We start from the raw sequence: 15928 nt of genomic DNA on the forward strand, positions 1-15928 counted from the left end.
TAATTTCCTCCATTATCATCAAATCACCTTTCATAAACCTACAAAGCATGACTAAATTCATGCTTCACTAAATTTCATCTTAGCTTTAGGCCGGTGGTCTTTTCAACCGGGAATCGTGAGATACGTATCCATACTAAAAATCCTTCCAATCGGTCTTCACATTTTTCCTAAATATCGGGATTGACAACTCATCCCTCAAAGTTAACTCGATTTCAAGTCAAAAAGTACACGTTGGGTTGGAGTCATGTTGTTGACAGTTGGAGAAACGAGTCGACCGTGTTGTATTCGGATCTCCGAGAACAAATCAAGGAAAAAATGATCGGGTTTAAACAATCCACGCGGTTGAGGTCGTTAATTCAAGTTGGGTTCTTTAGAGTGCAAGGCTGCCGGAATCTTGGATCGAGAACACGTGTATTTCGGTTAGATAATTGGTAAGGGTTGGTTTGCAGGTCGTACCAAGACCAGCTACGAGAGAAAATTAATTTTCAAGGATCGATTCAAAAATCCAGAATCCACCGAGTCTAGGGCTAAGGCTTATTATATTTGATTACAAAGTCTGAATTTAATTTCCAATTTAATTTCTACTTTATTTAATTATTTATTTATGTTGTTTCAATTACGTAGTTTCTAAACATTTCAAACTCCCCTGATTTATTTGTTTATTTTCTTTACAGGTCTGTTTGGAGTTGTGGGCACGACTTTTGCCACGACTTTCGGCACGACAAAAATTCTGATCACAAGTTAAACACAGAAGTTGATTATAACATCCAATCCCTGTGGACTTGACCCTACTACCACTTTTTACTACTATTTAGAGTTATTTTTGTAGGAATTATTTTTGGTGGTTTCGACGCCCATCAAAATTTGGCGTCGTTACCGGGGATTGGAGATATTTTTCTAATTTTTTGTTTACCTTATGACCAGATCAGAACCGAAAACTCTAGAGTTTGAACCAAAAATTGAGAAATTGGCCTAACAACTGTGGAAAGATGTCATTCGACGCGGTAAACAATCGAATCCCAGATTCAAAACCATATCTTACATTGAGGAAATTTTCTTATTTGACGAACCAGACAAGATGGCCGAACAAACTACACGTCAACTCGCAGCGACACCGAATGAACAACAACCCTTATGTATAACCTATCCAGCAGGAGGTATGCCGTTTGAGTTGAAGTCGAGTTTGATTCATTTACTACCCACATTCCATGGACTACAGAATGAAAATCCACACACCCATCTCAAAGAATTTCATATGGTGTGTACAAGCATGAAGCCACATGGAGTAACCGAACACCAAATCCAACTTTGTGCTTTTTCTTTCTCATTAGCCGACTCAACTAGAGAATGACTATTTTATTTACCTTCGAGATCTGTCAACACAGGGTCTGGCATGTCTTGTTTGTTTCTTGACAGGTTCTTCCCTGCATCTCGAGTGGCCGAACTAAGGAGAGACATCGTGGGAATCCGTCAAAAGGACGCTGAATCGCTCTACGATTACTGAGAGCGGTACAAAAAGTTATGTGCAAGTTGCGCACAACATGGACTGACTGAACAGTCACTCTTGCAGTATTTCCATGAGGGATTGCTCCCGATGGAAATGAAAATGATAGACACTACAAGTGGAGGGGTATTAGTCAATATGATTCCTCAGAGAGCACGAGAGTTGATTTCAACTATAGCTGCTAACTCTCAACAATTTCAACCAGCCACAAAACCCACAAGACGGGTTCATGGGTTAAGTTCTCTATCTCTAGAAGATAAAATTGATAATCTAACTAACGTTGTTCAAACTTTGCTTACAGATAAAACGAGCCTAGCAAGGTTGTGCAAAATTTACGCTAAGCCAGATCATCCGACCAACTTATTTTCAATTTTATATGAGGATTTTTAAAGAACAAGCAAATGTTGTTAGAAACTTTCTAGGACCGCCCCAAAGGCAATATGACCCCTACTTGAACTCGTATAATTCGGGGTGAAAAAATCACCTGAACCTAAATTATGGGTCAAATACTCGATTCAATCAACCGTACCAACAAAGGTCACCTCCGAATCAACAGTTACCACCCCCAAAGTCATCTTTGGAAGCCATAGTGGAAAGGCTAGCCAATAGTACTGAAAAATTTTAACAAAAAACTGACATGCATTTGCAGGATTTGGATAAGCAAGTGAGCCAACTTGTGCTCTCGATTAGCCGTTTAGAGTCCCAAGGTAAGCTACTATCTCAAACTGAGCCAAACCCTCGACACAATGCAACTGCTATGACCTTGAGGAGTGGGAAGGTTTTAGAGCCCGTGCCTGGCACGAGTCGTACCCACGACACTAGTCGAGATAAGGAGAAACTTGACACAGAGGCTCCAATAGAGACAACACTAGAAAAATTATTTGCAGTACCACCTCTGTTTCCTGGAAGACTTGTCCAATGCAAGAAGGAGCGAGAAGAGAAGGAGATCCTCGACACCTTTCAAAAGGTAGAAATCAACATACCTCTTCTCGATGCAATTAAACAAATTCCACGATACGTAAAATTCTTAAAAGAATTATGCACGAGTAAGAGAAAGCTCATAGGCAATGAAAATGTAAATGTCGGAGAAAATGTCTCTGCTGTTCTACAAAGGAAAATACCACCCCAAATGTAAGGACCAATGTATGTTTTTCATATATTGTAAAATAGGTAGTGTCGGTATTAAAAAAGCAATGTGTGACTTAGGTGCATCAATTAATGTTATGCCTTTGTCAATTTATAAAGTACTTAACACAGATCATTTGAAGGAAACATGTGTAATTATTCAGTTTGCAGATAGATCTGTAGTGCATCCGGAGGGAGTACTGGAGGATATTCTTGTTAAGGTAAACGAGCTAATATTTCCTGCAGACTTCTACATTATCGACATGGAGGATAACAATTCAGCTAATTCGTCTGATATACTTCTTGGGAGGCCATTCTTGAGTACCGTACAAATAAAGATTGACGTACGAAGCGGGATACTCACTATGGAGTTCGATAGGGAAGTGGTGAAATTCAATGTCTATGAGGCCATGAACCGCTCTAGCATGATTTCTAATGTTTCTAATATTGATATAATCGATCCTTTAATTGACTTACATTTAGAATACCATGACGAGGATGAATTATGTACTGTTCTTTGCAGAAGTCTAAACTTTGATGCCATGGAGGAACTAGAGGAGTGGATAACCTTTAAAGAGTCTGTTCGTGAAACAGTGGCTCATATGGAGGCACTACAATTACGAAAAAATCCAGGTAAAATTTTTGAATTATTTCCTTCACAAACTAAGCTTTTACTATCTGTTTTGTAGGCTCCAGAGTTGGAACTCAAACCACTTCCGAACTATTTGAAGTACGCATTTCTCGGCAAAGGAAATACCTTACCGGTAATAATCTCGAGTAAACTTTCGAAGATAGAAGAAGAAAACTTGGTTCGAGTTCTTAGAGATTATAAAGAGGTAATTGGATGAAAGATAGCCGGCACTAAGGGGTTAATCCCCTCGATTTGCATGCACAAAATTCAAGTTATAGATAATACTATTCCCAAAAGAGAGGCTCAAAGGCGTCTCAACCCGCCCATGATGGAAGTGGTAAGGAAAGATGTTCAAAAGTTACTTGATGTTAGGATGATCTATCCCATTTCTGACAGTAATTGGGTTAGCCCAGTCCATGTAATACCGAAAAAATTGGCGTGACCATATTTGAGAATTCGATAGGTGAGATGGTTCCTACTCGGGTCCAAAATGGGTGGAGAGTCTGCATCGATTATAGAAAGTTGAATTCCTTAACTCAGAAAGATCATTTTCCACTTCCTTTGTTGACCAGATGTTAGAACGTTTAGTTGGAAAGTCTCATTATTGTTGTCTTAATGGTTACTCAGGGTTTTTCTAGATTCCAGTGGCACCGGAGGATCAAGAGAAGACGATGTTTACATGTCCATTTGGCACGTTCACTTACAGACAGATGCCGTTCGGACTTTGCTATGCACCAGCCATGTTTCAAAGGTGAATGGTAAGTATATTTTCCGATTACGTTGAGAAAATAATTGAGGTGTTCATAGAGAACTTTAATGTGTATGGTGAGTCTTTTGAGATGTGTTTGTCAAATCTTGAAAAAATTTTGGAAAGATGCTTAGAATTTAATCTTGTTCTAAATTATGAGAAATGCTATTTTATGGTGGATAAAAGATTAGTCCTAGGTCATATCATTTCTGCCAAGGGAATTTCTGTCAATAAAGTAAAAATTGACATCATTAACTCACTGTCATACCCTACAACTGTGAGGGAGATTTGTTTTTTCCTTGGTCATGCAGGTTTCTACAAGCAATTCGTTAAAGACTTTTCAAAAATTGCACAACTGCTTTGTAATCTCTTACAGAAGGACAAGGAGTTCGAGTTTGACCAATCATGTAATATGCGTTTGACACGCTCAAACATAAGCTCATTTCAACAGCTATCATTCAACCACCAAATTGGAATTATCCTTTTGAAATAATGTGCAACACAAGTGACCATAGCATAGGAGCAGTCCTTGGGTAAAGAATCGAAAAAGTACCACACGTTATCTCCTATGCATCTAAGACTTTGGATGCTGCCCAAAGCAATTACTTGACTACTGAAAAAGAGTTTTTAGCTATAGTCTTTTCTTTGGAAAAATCTTGTTCGTATTTATTAGGGACTAAGATTGTTGTTTTCTCTAATCATGCAGCTCTTAAATATCTAATCTGGAAAAAGGAAGTAAAACCAAGGCTTATTAGGTAGATATTACTTTTGCAAGAGTTCGATCTCGAAATAAAGGATAAGAAAGGACACGAAAATTTGGTAGCTGACATCTGAGCCGAATACCTCCATCGAAGGATGTTACACCACTTAAAGACAATTTTTCGAATGAAAGTCTACTTGCTACTCAGGCAGTTTTCCCTTGGTACGCAGACATGGTGAATTACCTTGCTACAGGTATAATCTCTTCTAACTTATCATGATCTGAAAAAGATAAGATCAAACGTGAGTCGCGATACTATGTTTGGGACGACCCCTACCTTTGGAAAAATTGTTCCGATCATGTAATTAGACGATGCGTTGTAGAAACTGAAGTAAAATCAATTCTATCTTTTTGTCATTTTTACGCATGTGGTGGACATTTTGGCCCTAAACGAACTATGCATAAAGTACTTGAATGGGGACTATATCGGCCACATATTTTTTGAGATGCATATTTATTCTATAAAACATGCGAAAAGTGTCAAAGGGTAGGAAACTTGAGCCGCAAAAATGAAATGCCTCTAACCCTTATACATGTATGTGAAATATTTGATATACGAGGCATTGATTTTATAGGACCTTTTTTCTCATCATACGGTAATGTTTATAGTTTACTTGCTGTTAACTATGTATCAAAGTGGGTAGAAGCAAAAGCCACTCATCATACTGATGCCAAAACGGTAGTCGATTTTCTAAAGAGTTATATTTTTTCCAAGTTTGGCACACCGTGAGCATTGATCAGCGATCGGGGAACACATTTTTGTAATAAGGTAATCGACACTTTTGAAAAAATACGAGGTAGTGCAACGAGTCGCTACGGCTTAACACCCTCAATCAAACGGTTAAGCGGAAGAGTCAAATATGGAAATCAAGTTGATTTTGGAGAAAATAGTTAAGCCAGATAGAAAAGATTGGAGTTTGTGACTAAATGATGCACTGTGGGCATACCGTACAGCTTATAAAGAACCCATAAGTATGTCTCCTTATCGACTAATTTTTGGTAAACTGTGTCATCTTCCTGTTGAGCTAGAACATAAAGCGTCTTGGGCGGTCAAGCAATGCAACATGGAGTTGGAAGCTGCAGGTAAGCATCGTAAGTTACATATTCAGGAACTTGAGGAAATTCGACGAGAAGCGTATGAAAGTGCCCAAATTTATAAGGATAAGATCAAAACATACCATGACCAAAAGATAACCCGTAAACAATTTGTGGTAGGGTAAAAAGTATTACTTTATGACCCTACACTAAGAATCTTTGCACGTAAGCTTCCAACTAAGTGGTTAGGGCCTTTTGTTATTATTCACGTATTTCTACATGGTGCAGTCGAGGTTAAAAGTGAAGAATCCGGAAAAATTTTCAAGGTCAATGGATAGTGATTAAAGCCTTTCTACGAAAATTTTTAAGTCCACATGGTTGAGGAATTAGTCCTCGAAGAGTCGGTTAAATAAATTTCCAGATCATCGAGCTAACATCGTTAAACAAAAGCACTTTTTGGGAAGCAACCCAAATTTATTTTCATTTATTTTATTTTGAGTTTAAGTAAGATTTAAATTGTAAATAAATAAATAAATTTTTATTTAATCCAGTTAATTTGATGTTTTCAGGAACATAATGGAGGTTGTGAATTTTTCGAAAGTTGGATAATGATGGTGGCGTGGGCACGACGTGCAAAATGGTGACAATTATTTACCTACAAATAAAAGAAACCCAATATCCCTAACCTTTATTAAAACCCCAAAACCCAAATCTAATACTCACCTACCAACCCATGTAACCTACCTACCCCATACTCAAATACCAACACAAATGAAGAAAAAAACCACACAATAAACCCAAAATTAGCCCAACACCCAAACAAGCCTAAGAAAAAGAGAGAAACAGAAATAGACAAGAGGCCTAAACCGGCCACAAGGAAAAAAGAGAGAAAGAAAAAGAAAAAAAGAAAAGAAAAAGAAAAAACAAACACCCAAAGTTCCTAAAATTCCTAAAATTCCTAAACCTTTTTCTTCTTCATCTTCTCCAAAAAGAAAAAGAAAAAAACCCTAACTCCTAAAACACAACACCTCACCGCCGCCGCCGCCGTCGAGTGTCGCCAGCACCATCGCCGTTCGCAATCTCCGTCGGGCACGGACCTCATGAGTCGCCATTGTCCTACCATTGCCACCACCGTCGCCGAACGCCACTTTGCGAAGCACCATTGTTCTTCCCCTTCATCCATTCACTGTCGTCGAGCTAGGACACCACCACCTTGACGCGGCCTCGCCACTTCTCCCATTACCGACCTACTTTCTCACAGCGCCGCTCCTCCCTTCCCCTAGCACAATCTCATCTATTTCTTCTTTTTCTCCATCACCAAACACCCAAACCACCATTCCCACCACCTTAACTGACGCCATCCTTGAAATCCCCACCGTCACCTTTCAAAAAAAAAAAAGACTGTTTGAACTGAGTAACCGAGATAGGGTGCTTGGATTGTCATCCTAGTTCACGTAAAAAGGTTTGACCTTATCTAAAAAATTTTATTAAATGCGTGATTAATTAATAATACCTTGCAAATTTTTGGATTCAAACTCAATTTAATGAAATGATTTAGTTCACATATTTAAGCTTTATGACACCTGTTGATCAAACTATATATTCTGAGCATTTACTTATTTTTGACTATGTTGTTTGCATTGATTATGGATACAGAAAAGAAGCTCGATTTTTAATAAATTATGGAATGATTTCTAATGTTTGAAAGAACAATATGCTTGAGGACAAGCATGAGCTAAGTAGGCGGATTTGATAACATAGGAAACTAGTAAACCAAAAACTAAAGAAACTAGTGAGATTGGATTGTTTTATAACCTTTGGGTTGATTTTTTTCTAAACTTTTCACTCCATTTTCAGTGTTTCTCAAGTTTAGGCTCCGTTTGTTTGCCAGTAAAATATTTTCCGGAAAATGATTTACTTTTTGGAAATGATTTGCTTTTCTGGTGTTTGGATGATCTGTGTGAAATATTTTCTGTTGTTTGGCAGATTTCTTGAAAATATTTTTCGGAAAAGTTGTTTTTACATATATTAATAAATTTATATTTTAAATTGTTTTACACATATTACAATGATTTATTTATTATAAATAAATCAAATTAAATATATAATAATACTCAATTATTAAGCTAGAATATTAACCGTCATAAATTGAAAACAACCAAAGCCTATTCACACTTTTTTAGATAAACGTCAAACACAAATACTTTAAGAAGAAAAGAGAAACCCCTATAACATAGGTTTTCCTTGTATACATAATGGAAGTTTATTAGCTTAATATTGATGACCACAAAATTTTTATTGTTCATCAATTTAATTTAACAGAGAAATTATTTTTTCTCAGACAAATGTATAATTTGAAAACATTGAAACTAGGAGCTCAAGTCAAGCTCAAAGCCTTGTATGAATATACAACCAATGACAAGGAACCAATTAATATCCTAAGAAAGCTGTTCTATATTGGTACAGGCTTCAACTTCATGCCATGTTTATCTGTCATGTATCATGCTGCTTGTTTTGGATTAGTTAAACTAATCAATCCTTTCTAGATTAAACATCATCTTCAAGCCCTAACCGAAAATCACTTTGAGGAAGACATTGGAGACTCTTGATTGCAATATCAACTTTCTCTTTTGCCAACTCTTGTGCCCTTTCGATTCCCCCGCATTGCTTTACTAGTTTGATTGCTTCATCAAGGGAACCAGTCTCGCAAAACTCAGATTCAATGATATCTCTAAGTTTTGCTATGAAGTATGTCCCACGTAATCCTCATAACACGTGATTTTATAGCTTGTTTTAGATGGTCCCCAATTTAACTTGCATCACTAACATGAAGTAGAAAGTAGGCAGCGGGCATCAAATCTCAAGCAAAAAAAAATTAACAAAAATGGTTCTAACTAGAGAGAACTCTAAAAACCAGAAAAATGGTGACCATTATTATTTGCATGAAGACCTAAGATAACAAATTGCATAATTGATAGCAAGAGTTTCAGTCAAAAGTTCCACACGGTGAACAAATTATCATAAACAAAGCTGGCCTGTTACTCAAAAACTATTCTCGTTTCTTTCTTTCATCTTGTATCCCCAAGTTTCAGGATTCATCTCCATAGTTTCACCCTATTCTAATTTAAGGGAATCAAGTTATCTAAATTCAGCTGAGATAAAATAAACTAGCCAGCAGAGATGGGTAAGCATGTTACAATGATAGAATATGTTTGCAAATGGGCAGAATTAACTGTTGAAAAAGGATTGATATTTCAATTCCATCAATGAACATCTCCCACAGAGATATATTTGGGAGTCATCCTCAAAAAGGAAAAAGCCAAAAGCCAAATACCTAAAGATTAAGTTCTAATCCAAGTCCTCTACACGTTAGGATAGATATAAAAAATACACAGAATTGAGTAGAAACCTAACAAAAGCGTGGAATAGCACAAAAAAAAAACACAACAACAACATGGAAACATTTTATCAACCACTCAACAACAATGAAGAGCATCAAAGAATGATCTCAAGCTAGAAAACAACTTGACTTAGACAAACTATGATCTACAAAACTGTGAATAAGAGCTCAACAAAAATCAAAACTCTTAGTAGAGATAACTTTCACATAGAATTTTTTCCATACATATATTTTCCCATATCCAAAACATATATTTCCTTTTAAGTTTTCTTCAATAATAAAGCAGAAATAGCATGCTCAAACACACAACAATTGCTCGAAAACAAGATCTCTTAAGCATAATAAATAAAGGAGAAGTTCATTACAGTATAATTGTACAAACCACTAGAAGAAGAGCTTGATTCACCACTGGATCCACTGGAACTACTGCATCTGCTATTTCTATGGGTTAACCCCTTCTCTATTGCTACTGGAGGGTAACTGCTACCAACTATATCTACGACCTCATCAACTTGATCATTACCTAACAAGAAAGAGAAGAAATATTAGTTTCTGCAATAATTTGGTTTACTACAACCTTGCTATCTGTAAATAAATCCAAAAATGCACAGAGGTTGGTAAATTACCTTTACACGGCTGCATAGATGAATTGCTAAACCCTAACTCATTAAGAAGCTACCAAAACAGAAAAGACAAAGCAATATCATAAATGCCAATGTTGCATTTTGGATAAAAGAAAAAGAAAGGCGCCAAAGGATGAGATAGATGCATAAGGATGCCTCCATTTCACAGGATTCAGCTTTTGCCTGGTTTTTCTGCTTCGCCAGCAAATAGTCATCCAAAAGTTTACGCAATTTGTACAATGTTTCATGACTTAGAGCATCAATATCGATCTCAATCTCATCCTCACCCATTTGACCATCACTAGAACTCTGCTCTTTAAGAAAGTCAACAATTTTTTCAGGCAATTCTCCCAACAAAAACTCTAATTCTGTGCTCAAATTATGCTTCTCACGATCAGTCATGATCTGTCTGATGGGCTTTGGCTTGACTGTAATACCCAAATTTTACCCGGCCCAAGCCCAACTATTAAAACCCAGATATGAAAAAATATCAAATAAATAAAGGTCCCATAAAGTGTCCAGTTTTTAATGTCCAAATACACAGGCCCAACGTGGCCCAATCCGTTAACCCAAATTAACAGCCCAAAATCAAAACCCAACCTAGCCCCAGACTTTCCCAAACACCGAAAACCCTAGTAGCAACAAGAGCCTCCTGCGCCGCTACCACGCACGCCTCCCCCACGCACACTGTGCCACGTCCACCACCTCCGTACGCTAGCTGGCCTCCGTACCTGCAAAGAAGACGAAAACAACACAGCAGAGAAAAGAAAAATGATTGTATTTTTATTTTATTTTTTTCTCTTTTTTCTTTTTACGTTCGGCCTATAAAACAAAGGGCAAAGGCATTTTTTTTGGACACATTCAATATACAAAAAAAAAATTCTTAAAGGTGATTCGAGTTAATTTTTTTCACTGCTTTTCGTTTTATTTTCTTTGATCGATTGATAGTAAAAAAGGGGAGATAAAAGGGGGGTTTAGAACTCATACTTGGGGTTGGTGTGCTGCCGAATCCTGGTCTACTCCGCCGTAATCGGAGTTCGGACGGGGATAATGGGGTCTGAGGCGGCATATCTTGCAAACAGAAGGGAAAAATGGGAGCTTAGTTTTTTTTCTGATGGTTTAAAAGGGGTAATCAAATATTAAGGATTTTTATGGTTTTGTTTTTAGTTTATGTGGGGTATAAGAAATGACACCGTTTAGGACCTGTTTCAATGGCTCTAAAACGGTGCCGTATTGGCTCAGTCCCGATGACCCGACTCGAGTGCGGCCAGACCCGCGCATTTTGGTCTCGGAAGGGACATTTGCACCATCAGCCCTTCTGATTTGTTTCGTGGTTTCAATTCGATCCTTCTTTATTTTCTGAATTATGGTCCTATATGTTTGACTTGATCATGCTTTGGTCCACGCTAAAAGCGCTGCGTTTTGGGAGTAGGGAATATTTCCCATTTGACCCCCATGTTATTCGCGCATTATACTTTGGCCCTTCGTTTTGTTTTATTTTATTTTATTTTTTTTGTAATTTAGTTTTGATTTCGATGTAGTCCTTTTAATTGATTTGTTTATGATTTATCAATCCGTTTAATATTTTTACGTTAATATTATTTTTATCTTTATATTATACTCATTGTTATTTTCTTTAAACTTTACTTATTAATTTATTTGACTACTATTATCCTATTATTTAAATTAAATACTGCTTTTCATATTTTTCTTATAATTTTTATTTAGCATATACATATTACTTAGTTTGATTTTTTTCTTCTTTCCTCTGTTTATCTTTAATTGGTTTTATTTTTATTTCTCTTATATATATTACCTTGAACTTTTACATGATTATTCCAATTTTCCTTGTAAATTATTATGTTAAGTTGCTTTGTGTATTATCTTATTTTATATATTAATCATCTTAAAAAATTATCCTATACTAGTGGCTTTAAATCGATTTACATTATCCATTTAAAACTCATTGTCATGTACTATTTATTTTTATTACTTATTTAAATAGTTTTTGTATTTATTTTAAACCCTATTTTTTACATACTTTGTTTATTTCAACCTCTTGTATATTTGGATATATATATTATTATTTATATTAAGATTATCATTTTATATTTATGATTTGTTCAAATTAATACATATATCGTTTTATGCATTTTGGTTTTCTTTAAAATTTATTTAGATACTATTATTTTATGTAATATTTATTTTAACTTCATTTTGATTTATTTCTAACTTTCATACATGTGTATTTACTTTTCTTTATATGTATACTTTCATATATACGTGTAAATTAATATATGTATATTATTGATTTTAATTCATTAATTTTTAATGTTAATATTTACATGCAACTATTGCTCATATTGTTTGTTTGTATCAATCGATTGTTTGTATTCAGTAATGTACATTTTGGCTTACCAATTATCATTTCACATTGCACATTATCATTCTATCGCATTTTATCTGTTTAAAAGGTTACGTTTCATATCATTTAAATATCAAAAGCATTTTTATTCAAAAGTCTTTCAAAATAACGTGACACTCGAAATTTAGGATCCTCGAAAAGGTTGTGTCCTAACTTACTGGATTCCAATCTTCCTCGGGATCTAAGAAACCGAATATCCCTTTTTATTAACACACAAATAAAAAACTCGTTCTCGGGAATTCGATACGTTATGTCCTAACGCATTGAATATGACATGCTGTTTTCTCGAGACGAGGATTTTCCTAAATAATGAATAAAAATAAAGGCAATATTCGATATTTAGGAATTTTGTGAAATTGAACCCTAATTTACTGGGTTTTGATTTTCTCATTTGACCCAAATAATCGGAAATCCTTCTCAAAATGCATAGGTTTTAAAAGTCAAAAGATAAACTTAATTTTAAGGATTGGAAATGTTGCACTCTAACTTACTGAGTGTGACAATTTATTTCTTTGAAATAAGTGGGCCTTATCATCCAATTCATTTTATTCAAGATAAAAGGATCGTATTTTCAAATCTTTTCAAAATTTCGACATTAAGACATTAAACAATCAATTCGGTACCAATTTTGGGCGTCACGAGGGTGCTAACCCTTCCTCGTGCGTAACCGACTCCCGAACCTGTTTTCTCAAAATTCGCAGACCTAAAATTATTTTCAAGGTGATCCGATCACATCTAAATAAAATATTGGTGGCGACTCCCACTCCATTTTCAAAATTGATTCCCATTTTTCAAAATAAAATGGTTTCGACATTGACCATAGCATCTTTTTGGTTACCTTTTTTCTTTTTCAAAGATAAAACATTACTATTTGTTTCACCTTCTATAGGTGCAGTTGCTATTGAAGGCACAACATCAACATTTTTCGTTACAGGCAACAAAGAAAGGCAACAAATTTCAGGTATAAAATCCGTTAAAAGTGTTAACAAGTAAAGAACAAGAAGAAAAAAAAGAGCTTTATGCCATACCCTAAGCCAAGTTCCAGCGAAGAATTCATGGTAGATTGGCCTGAGAAAGAGAGGAAACGAAACAGAATATGCTGAGAAGAGAAGATATGCGACGGATTTTTACCTAGAAGAGAAGATGAAGAACGGAAGCAGGAAAAGGAATGAAGAACGGAAGGAGAAGGAGCCTTACTTGGATGAAGGAACCGGAAAATATCTTACAGAAATGAAATCCGTAAAACAGTTTCCCCTAAAACCCATTCATTTTACCCGTGTCTTGGAAAATGTTTTCAGTCAAACAAACACTGAAAAATCAAGAAAATATTTTTCGAAAAATGTTTTCCTGCAAACAAACAGACCCTTGGTGTATTTTTAGTAGTTGATATATATACATGAAACACTTCACTTGTGAAGTCAAAAAGTTAAACTATCAATGTATCAAATAATAATCATATTTATTTTTATACATAAAATTAAATGCCTTAATATAAATTTGGATAATTAACGAGGAGCCAAAACATCTTTAATTATTTTTAAATTGTGTATTAGTTGATTAATCATGAAGAATCCAATAAGTTTTTTTCACAAAATCCAATGAATCATTTTTCTTCACTATTTCCATCAAGATCCAAGGGTCATTATTTTTCCAAATATTTGCATAGCAATTCCATTTCCATCAAGTAAACACACATGTTCAAGGGTATTTTAATAATTTTATCTAAAATGATTTTTTAATGGTTAGTTTTTCTTTTGACACTTTTTAATATTTATAATTTCACCCTCACACTTCTAGATAATTCTAACTTTGATCCCTAAACCTTTTCACCTTTTCACTTTAACCCTTCAACTTTTGAATATTTACAATTTAACCTAATGTTTTTCATTTTTTACAATTTAGTTTACACCCAAGATGAATATCTCACAATATAGAACTTGTTTCAACTTTTTCCAGTATCCATTATCCTTCTCTAGTATCACTAATATATCTCTTTTCACGATACATATTTTCAGTATATAGCACGATGATTTTAGGGTATTACAAAAGATTGCAATTTTTTATTTAGATATTAAAAATCTAAAGAAAATAATTATTAGAGTAGAGAAAGCATGAAAACTAGGGAAACTGACGATTCAATAATTTATTTACAGCTCTTTGGAGTCTAAGGTATGTGATGATTTTTTTTTTTTTTCAAAATTAACAGCAAGAATCAACAATTCCTTGAAGGGATGGATTTGGGGACTGATTCATGGTGCGAGAGCTTGTTGTTAATTAGAGTTTTATTAGAACGGTTGGACCAATATAAAGTTGTAGGTCTGTTTTTTTATGCCTTGGGCCTAGTTGAAAAAATGGGCTTGAATTTTATTCAAGTTCAATCTAGATAAAAATATTAAACTCAAGCTCAACCCGACCTAGTCTATCCATGTTAAAAATATATATTTTTTACATAAAAATTTAAAAAATATAATGCATTAAATGCACTAAAAATATTAAAATAAATGTTTCTCAACAAAATAAAAATACATTACAAAAATCTTTATACTTAAATAACACTAAAATAACTGTAACTTAGCAAGCAAATGCCTCTAAAATAATAGCAAAACTAATAATATAATAAGAGTTATATAATATACAAACAATAACAAAAAAAAATATTAGTAATATAATAGCAAAATGGCAGCAAAATAGCAGTAGGAAATTTTTTTATCCAAATTCGGGTCGGGCCAAGTTTGGATAAAAAATTCTTACTTGAGGCCCATCCCGTTTAGAAAATGGGCCTTATTTTTTGTCTGAATCTATTTTCAAACATATATTTTTATCCAAACCCTACCACTTTTCGAGTGAACCTTCGGGCCTAAACGGGTGGCCCACTACATCTTCTCTTGTATTTCTTTTATGTTACTTTTATGCAACAATTTTCTCAAAGTTTGCTTCTAAATTTTTATTTTTGAATGATTTGAGGGAAAACAAATTTTATGGACTAAAACGTGATAAGTAATTTAACTTTTAAAATTTCACAATTTGGGTATTACAGTCTATCAAAATTTTGGATGTTATAGAAAGAAACTGTTATACAATCTACAACAATATTTTATATTTAGGTCATATTTTTTATAAAAATTCAAATTAAAAATATAATATAGTAACAATGATTTTTTAGTAAGATTTAGATTGTATCTTTAATAAAATTTACAAATAAAATTCCATTTATTAAAGATTACTTTCATTTAATAAAATGTTATTAATATATATTTTATATAAAGTTTAAACATTTTATTGAAATAATATCTTGACTTGATTTTATTATTTTATTTCATTTAAGAATAAAACTAAATTTACTAAAATTTAATATAAGATGTTGTTATAGAGAGTTAATTCAGAAAATAATATTTTAAAGTCATTACCATTATAAATGAAAAGTTGTTCTAAAAGTAACATTAAAACATAAAAATCGGTTCTATAATAATGAAATGCTATTATAAAGAGTGGTTGTTATAGAAAGGACTAACAATAATAACTAATTTGAAAAAGTTTTTTCTTGTAAATTTTGAATTTTCTGCATTACTTGAATTATGTTAATTAGAAGTGATTTTGTAATTCCAACCTAAATTATTTTTTGGGAAGGTGAATACCCTACTAAAATATCACAATTATCTTTTAATTGCTATGGTGTT

The 15928-nt window shown here is 34.1% G+C and overlaps 1 protein-coding gene and 1 long non-coding RNA gene across 4 annotated transcripts; one reads left to right on the top strand and one right to left on the bottom strand.

Annotated features, from left to right (window-relative positions):
- The first annotated feature begins 2697 nt into the window (after positions 1-2697).
- Positions 2698-6141, top strand: LOC105765540 (uncharacterized). Its single transcript, XM_012584710.1, has 6 exons — positions 2698-3262; positions 3319-3393; positions 3899-4018; positions 4320-4415; positions 5723-5851; positions 6092-6141. The coding sequence occupies exons 1-6, from the start codon at positions 2698-2700 to the stop codon at positions 6139-6141; spliced, it is 1035 nt and encodes a 344-aa protein (XP_012440164.1).
- Positions 6142-8018: 1877 nt separating this feature from the next.
- LOC105768238 (uncharacterized) lies at positions 8019-10223 on the bottom strand. 3 transcript variants are annotated; one of them, XR_008197660.1, is made up of 3 exons: positions 9830-10206; positions 9569-9726; positions 8019-8625 (listed from the first exon to the last, which is right to left on the bottom strand). It is a non-coding gene; the product is annotated as an uncharacterized LOC105768238 (long non-coding RNA). The 3 variants fall into 3 exon arrangements; XR_008197659.1 differs by having other exon boundaries at positions 9586-9726; positions 9830-10201; XR_008197658.1 differs by having other exon boundaries at positions 8019-9726; positions 9830-10223.
- Between the last annotated feature and the right edge of the window lie 5705 nt (positions 10224-15928).

The sequence above is a fragment of the Gossypium raimondii genome, chromosome 7, assembly GCF_025698545.1.
Source record: "Gossypium raimondii isolate GPD5lz chromosome 7, ASM2569854v1, whole genome shotgun sequence".
Classification (NCBI taxonomy): Eukaryota; Viridiplantae; Streptophyta; class Magnoliopsida; order Malvales; family Malvaceae; genus Gossypium; species Gossypium raimondii.

What these genes read in the sequence shown, in the direction of transcription:
- LOC105765540 (XM_012584710.1), top strand. Translation starts at nt 2,698, where the DNA reads ATGTGTGACTTAGGTGCATCAATTAATGTTATGCCTTTGTCAATTTAT. An exon ending in GTTCGAGTTTGACCAATCAT is followed by an intron (nt 4,416 to 5,722) that starts GTAATATGCGTT and finishes CATACCGTACAG; the next exon opens with CTTATAAAGAACCCATAAGT. An exon ending in CATGGAGTTGGAAGCTGCAG is followed by an intron (nt 5,852 to 6,091) that starts GTAAGCATCGTA and finishes TACATGGTGCAG; the next exon opens with TCGAGGTTAAAAGTGAAGAA.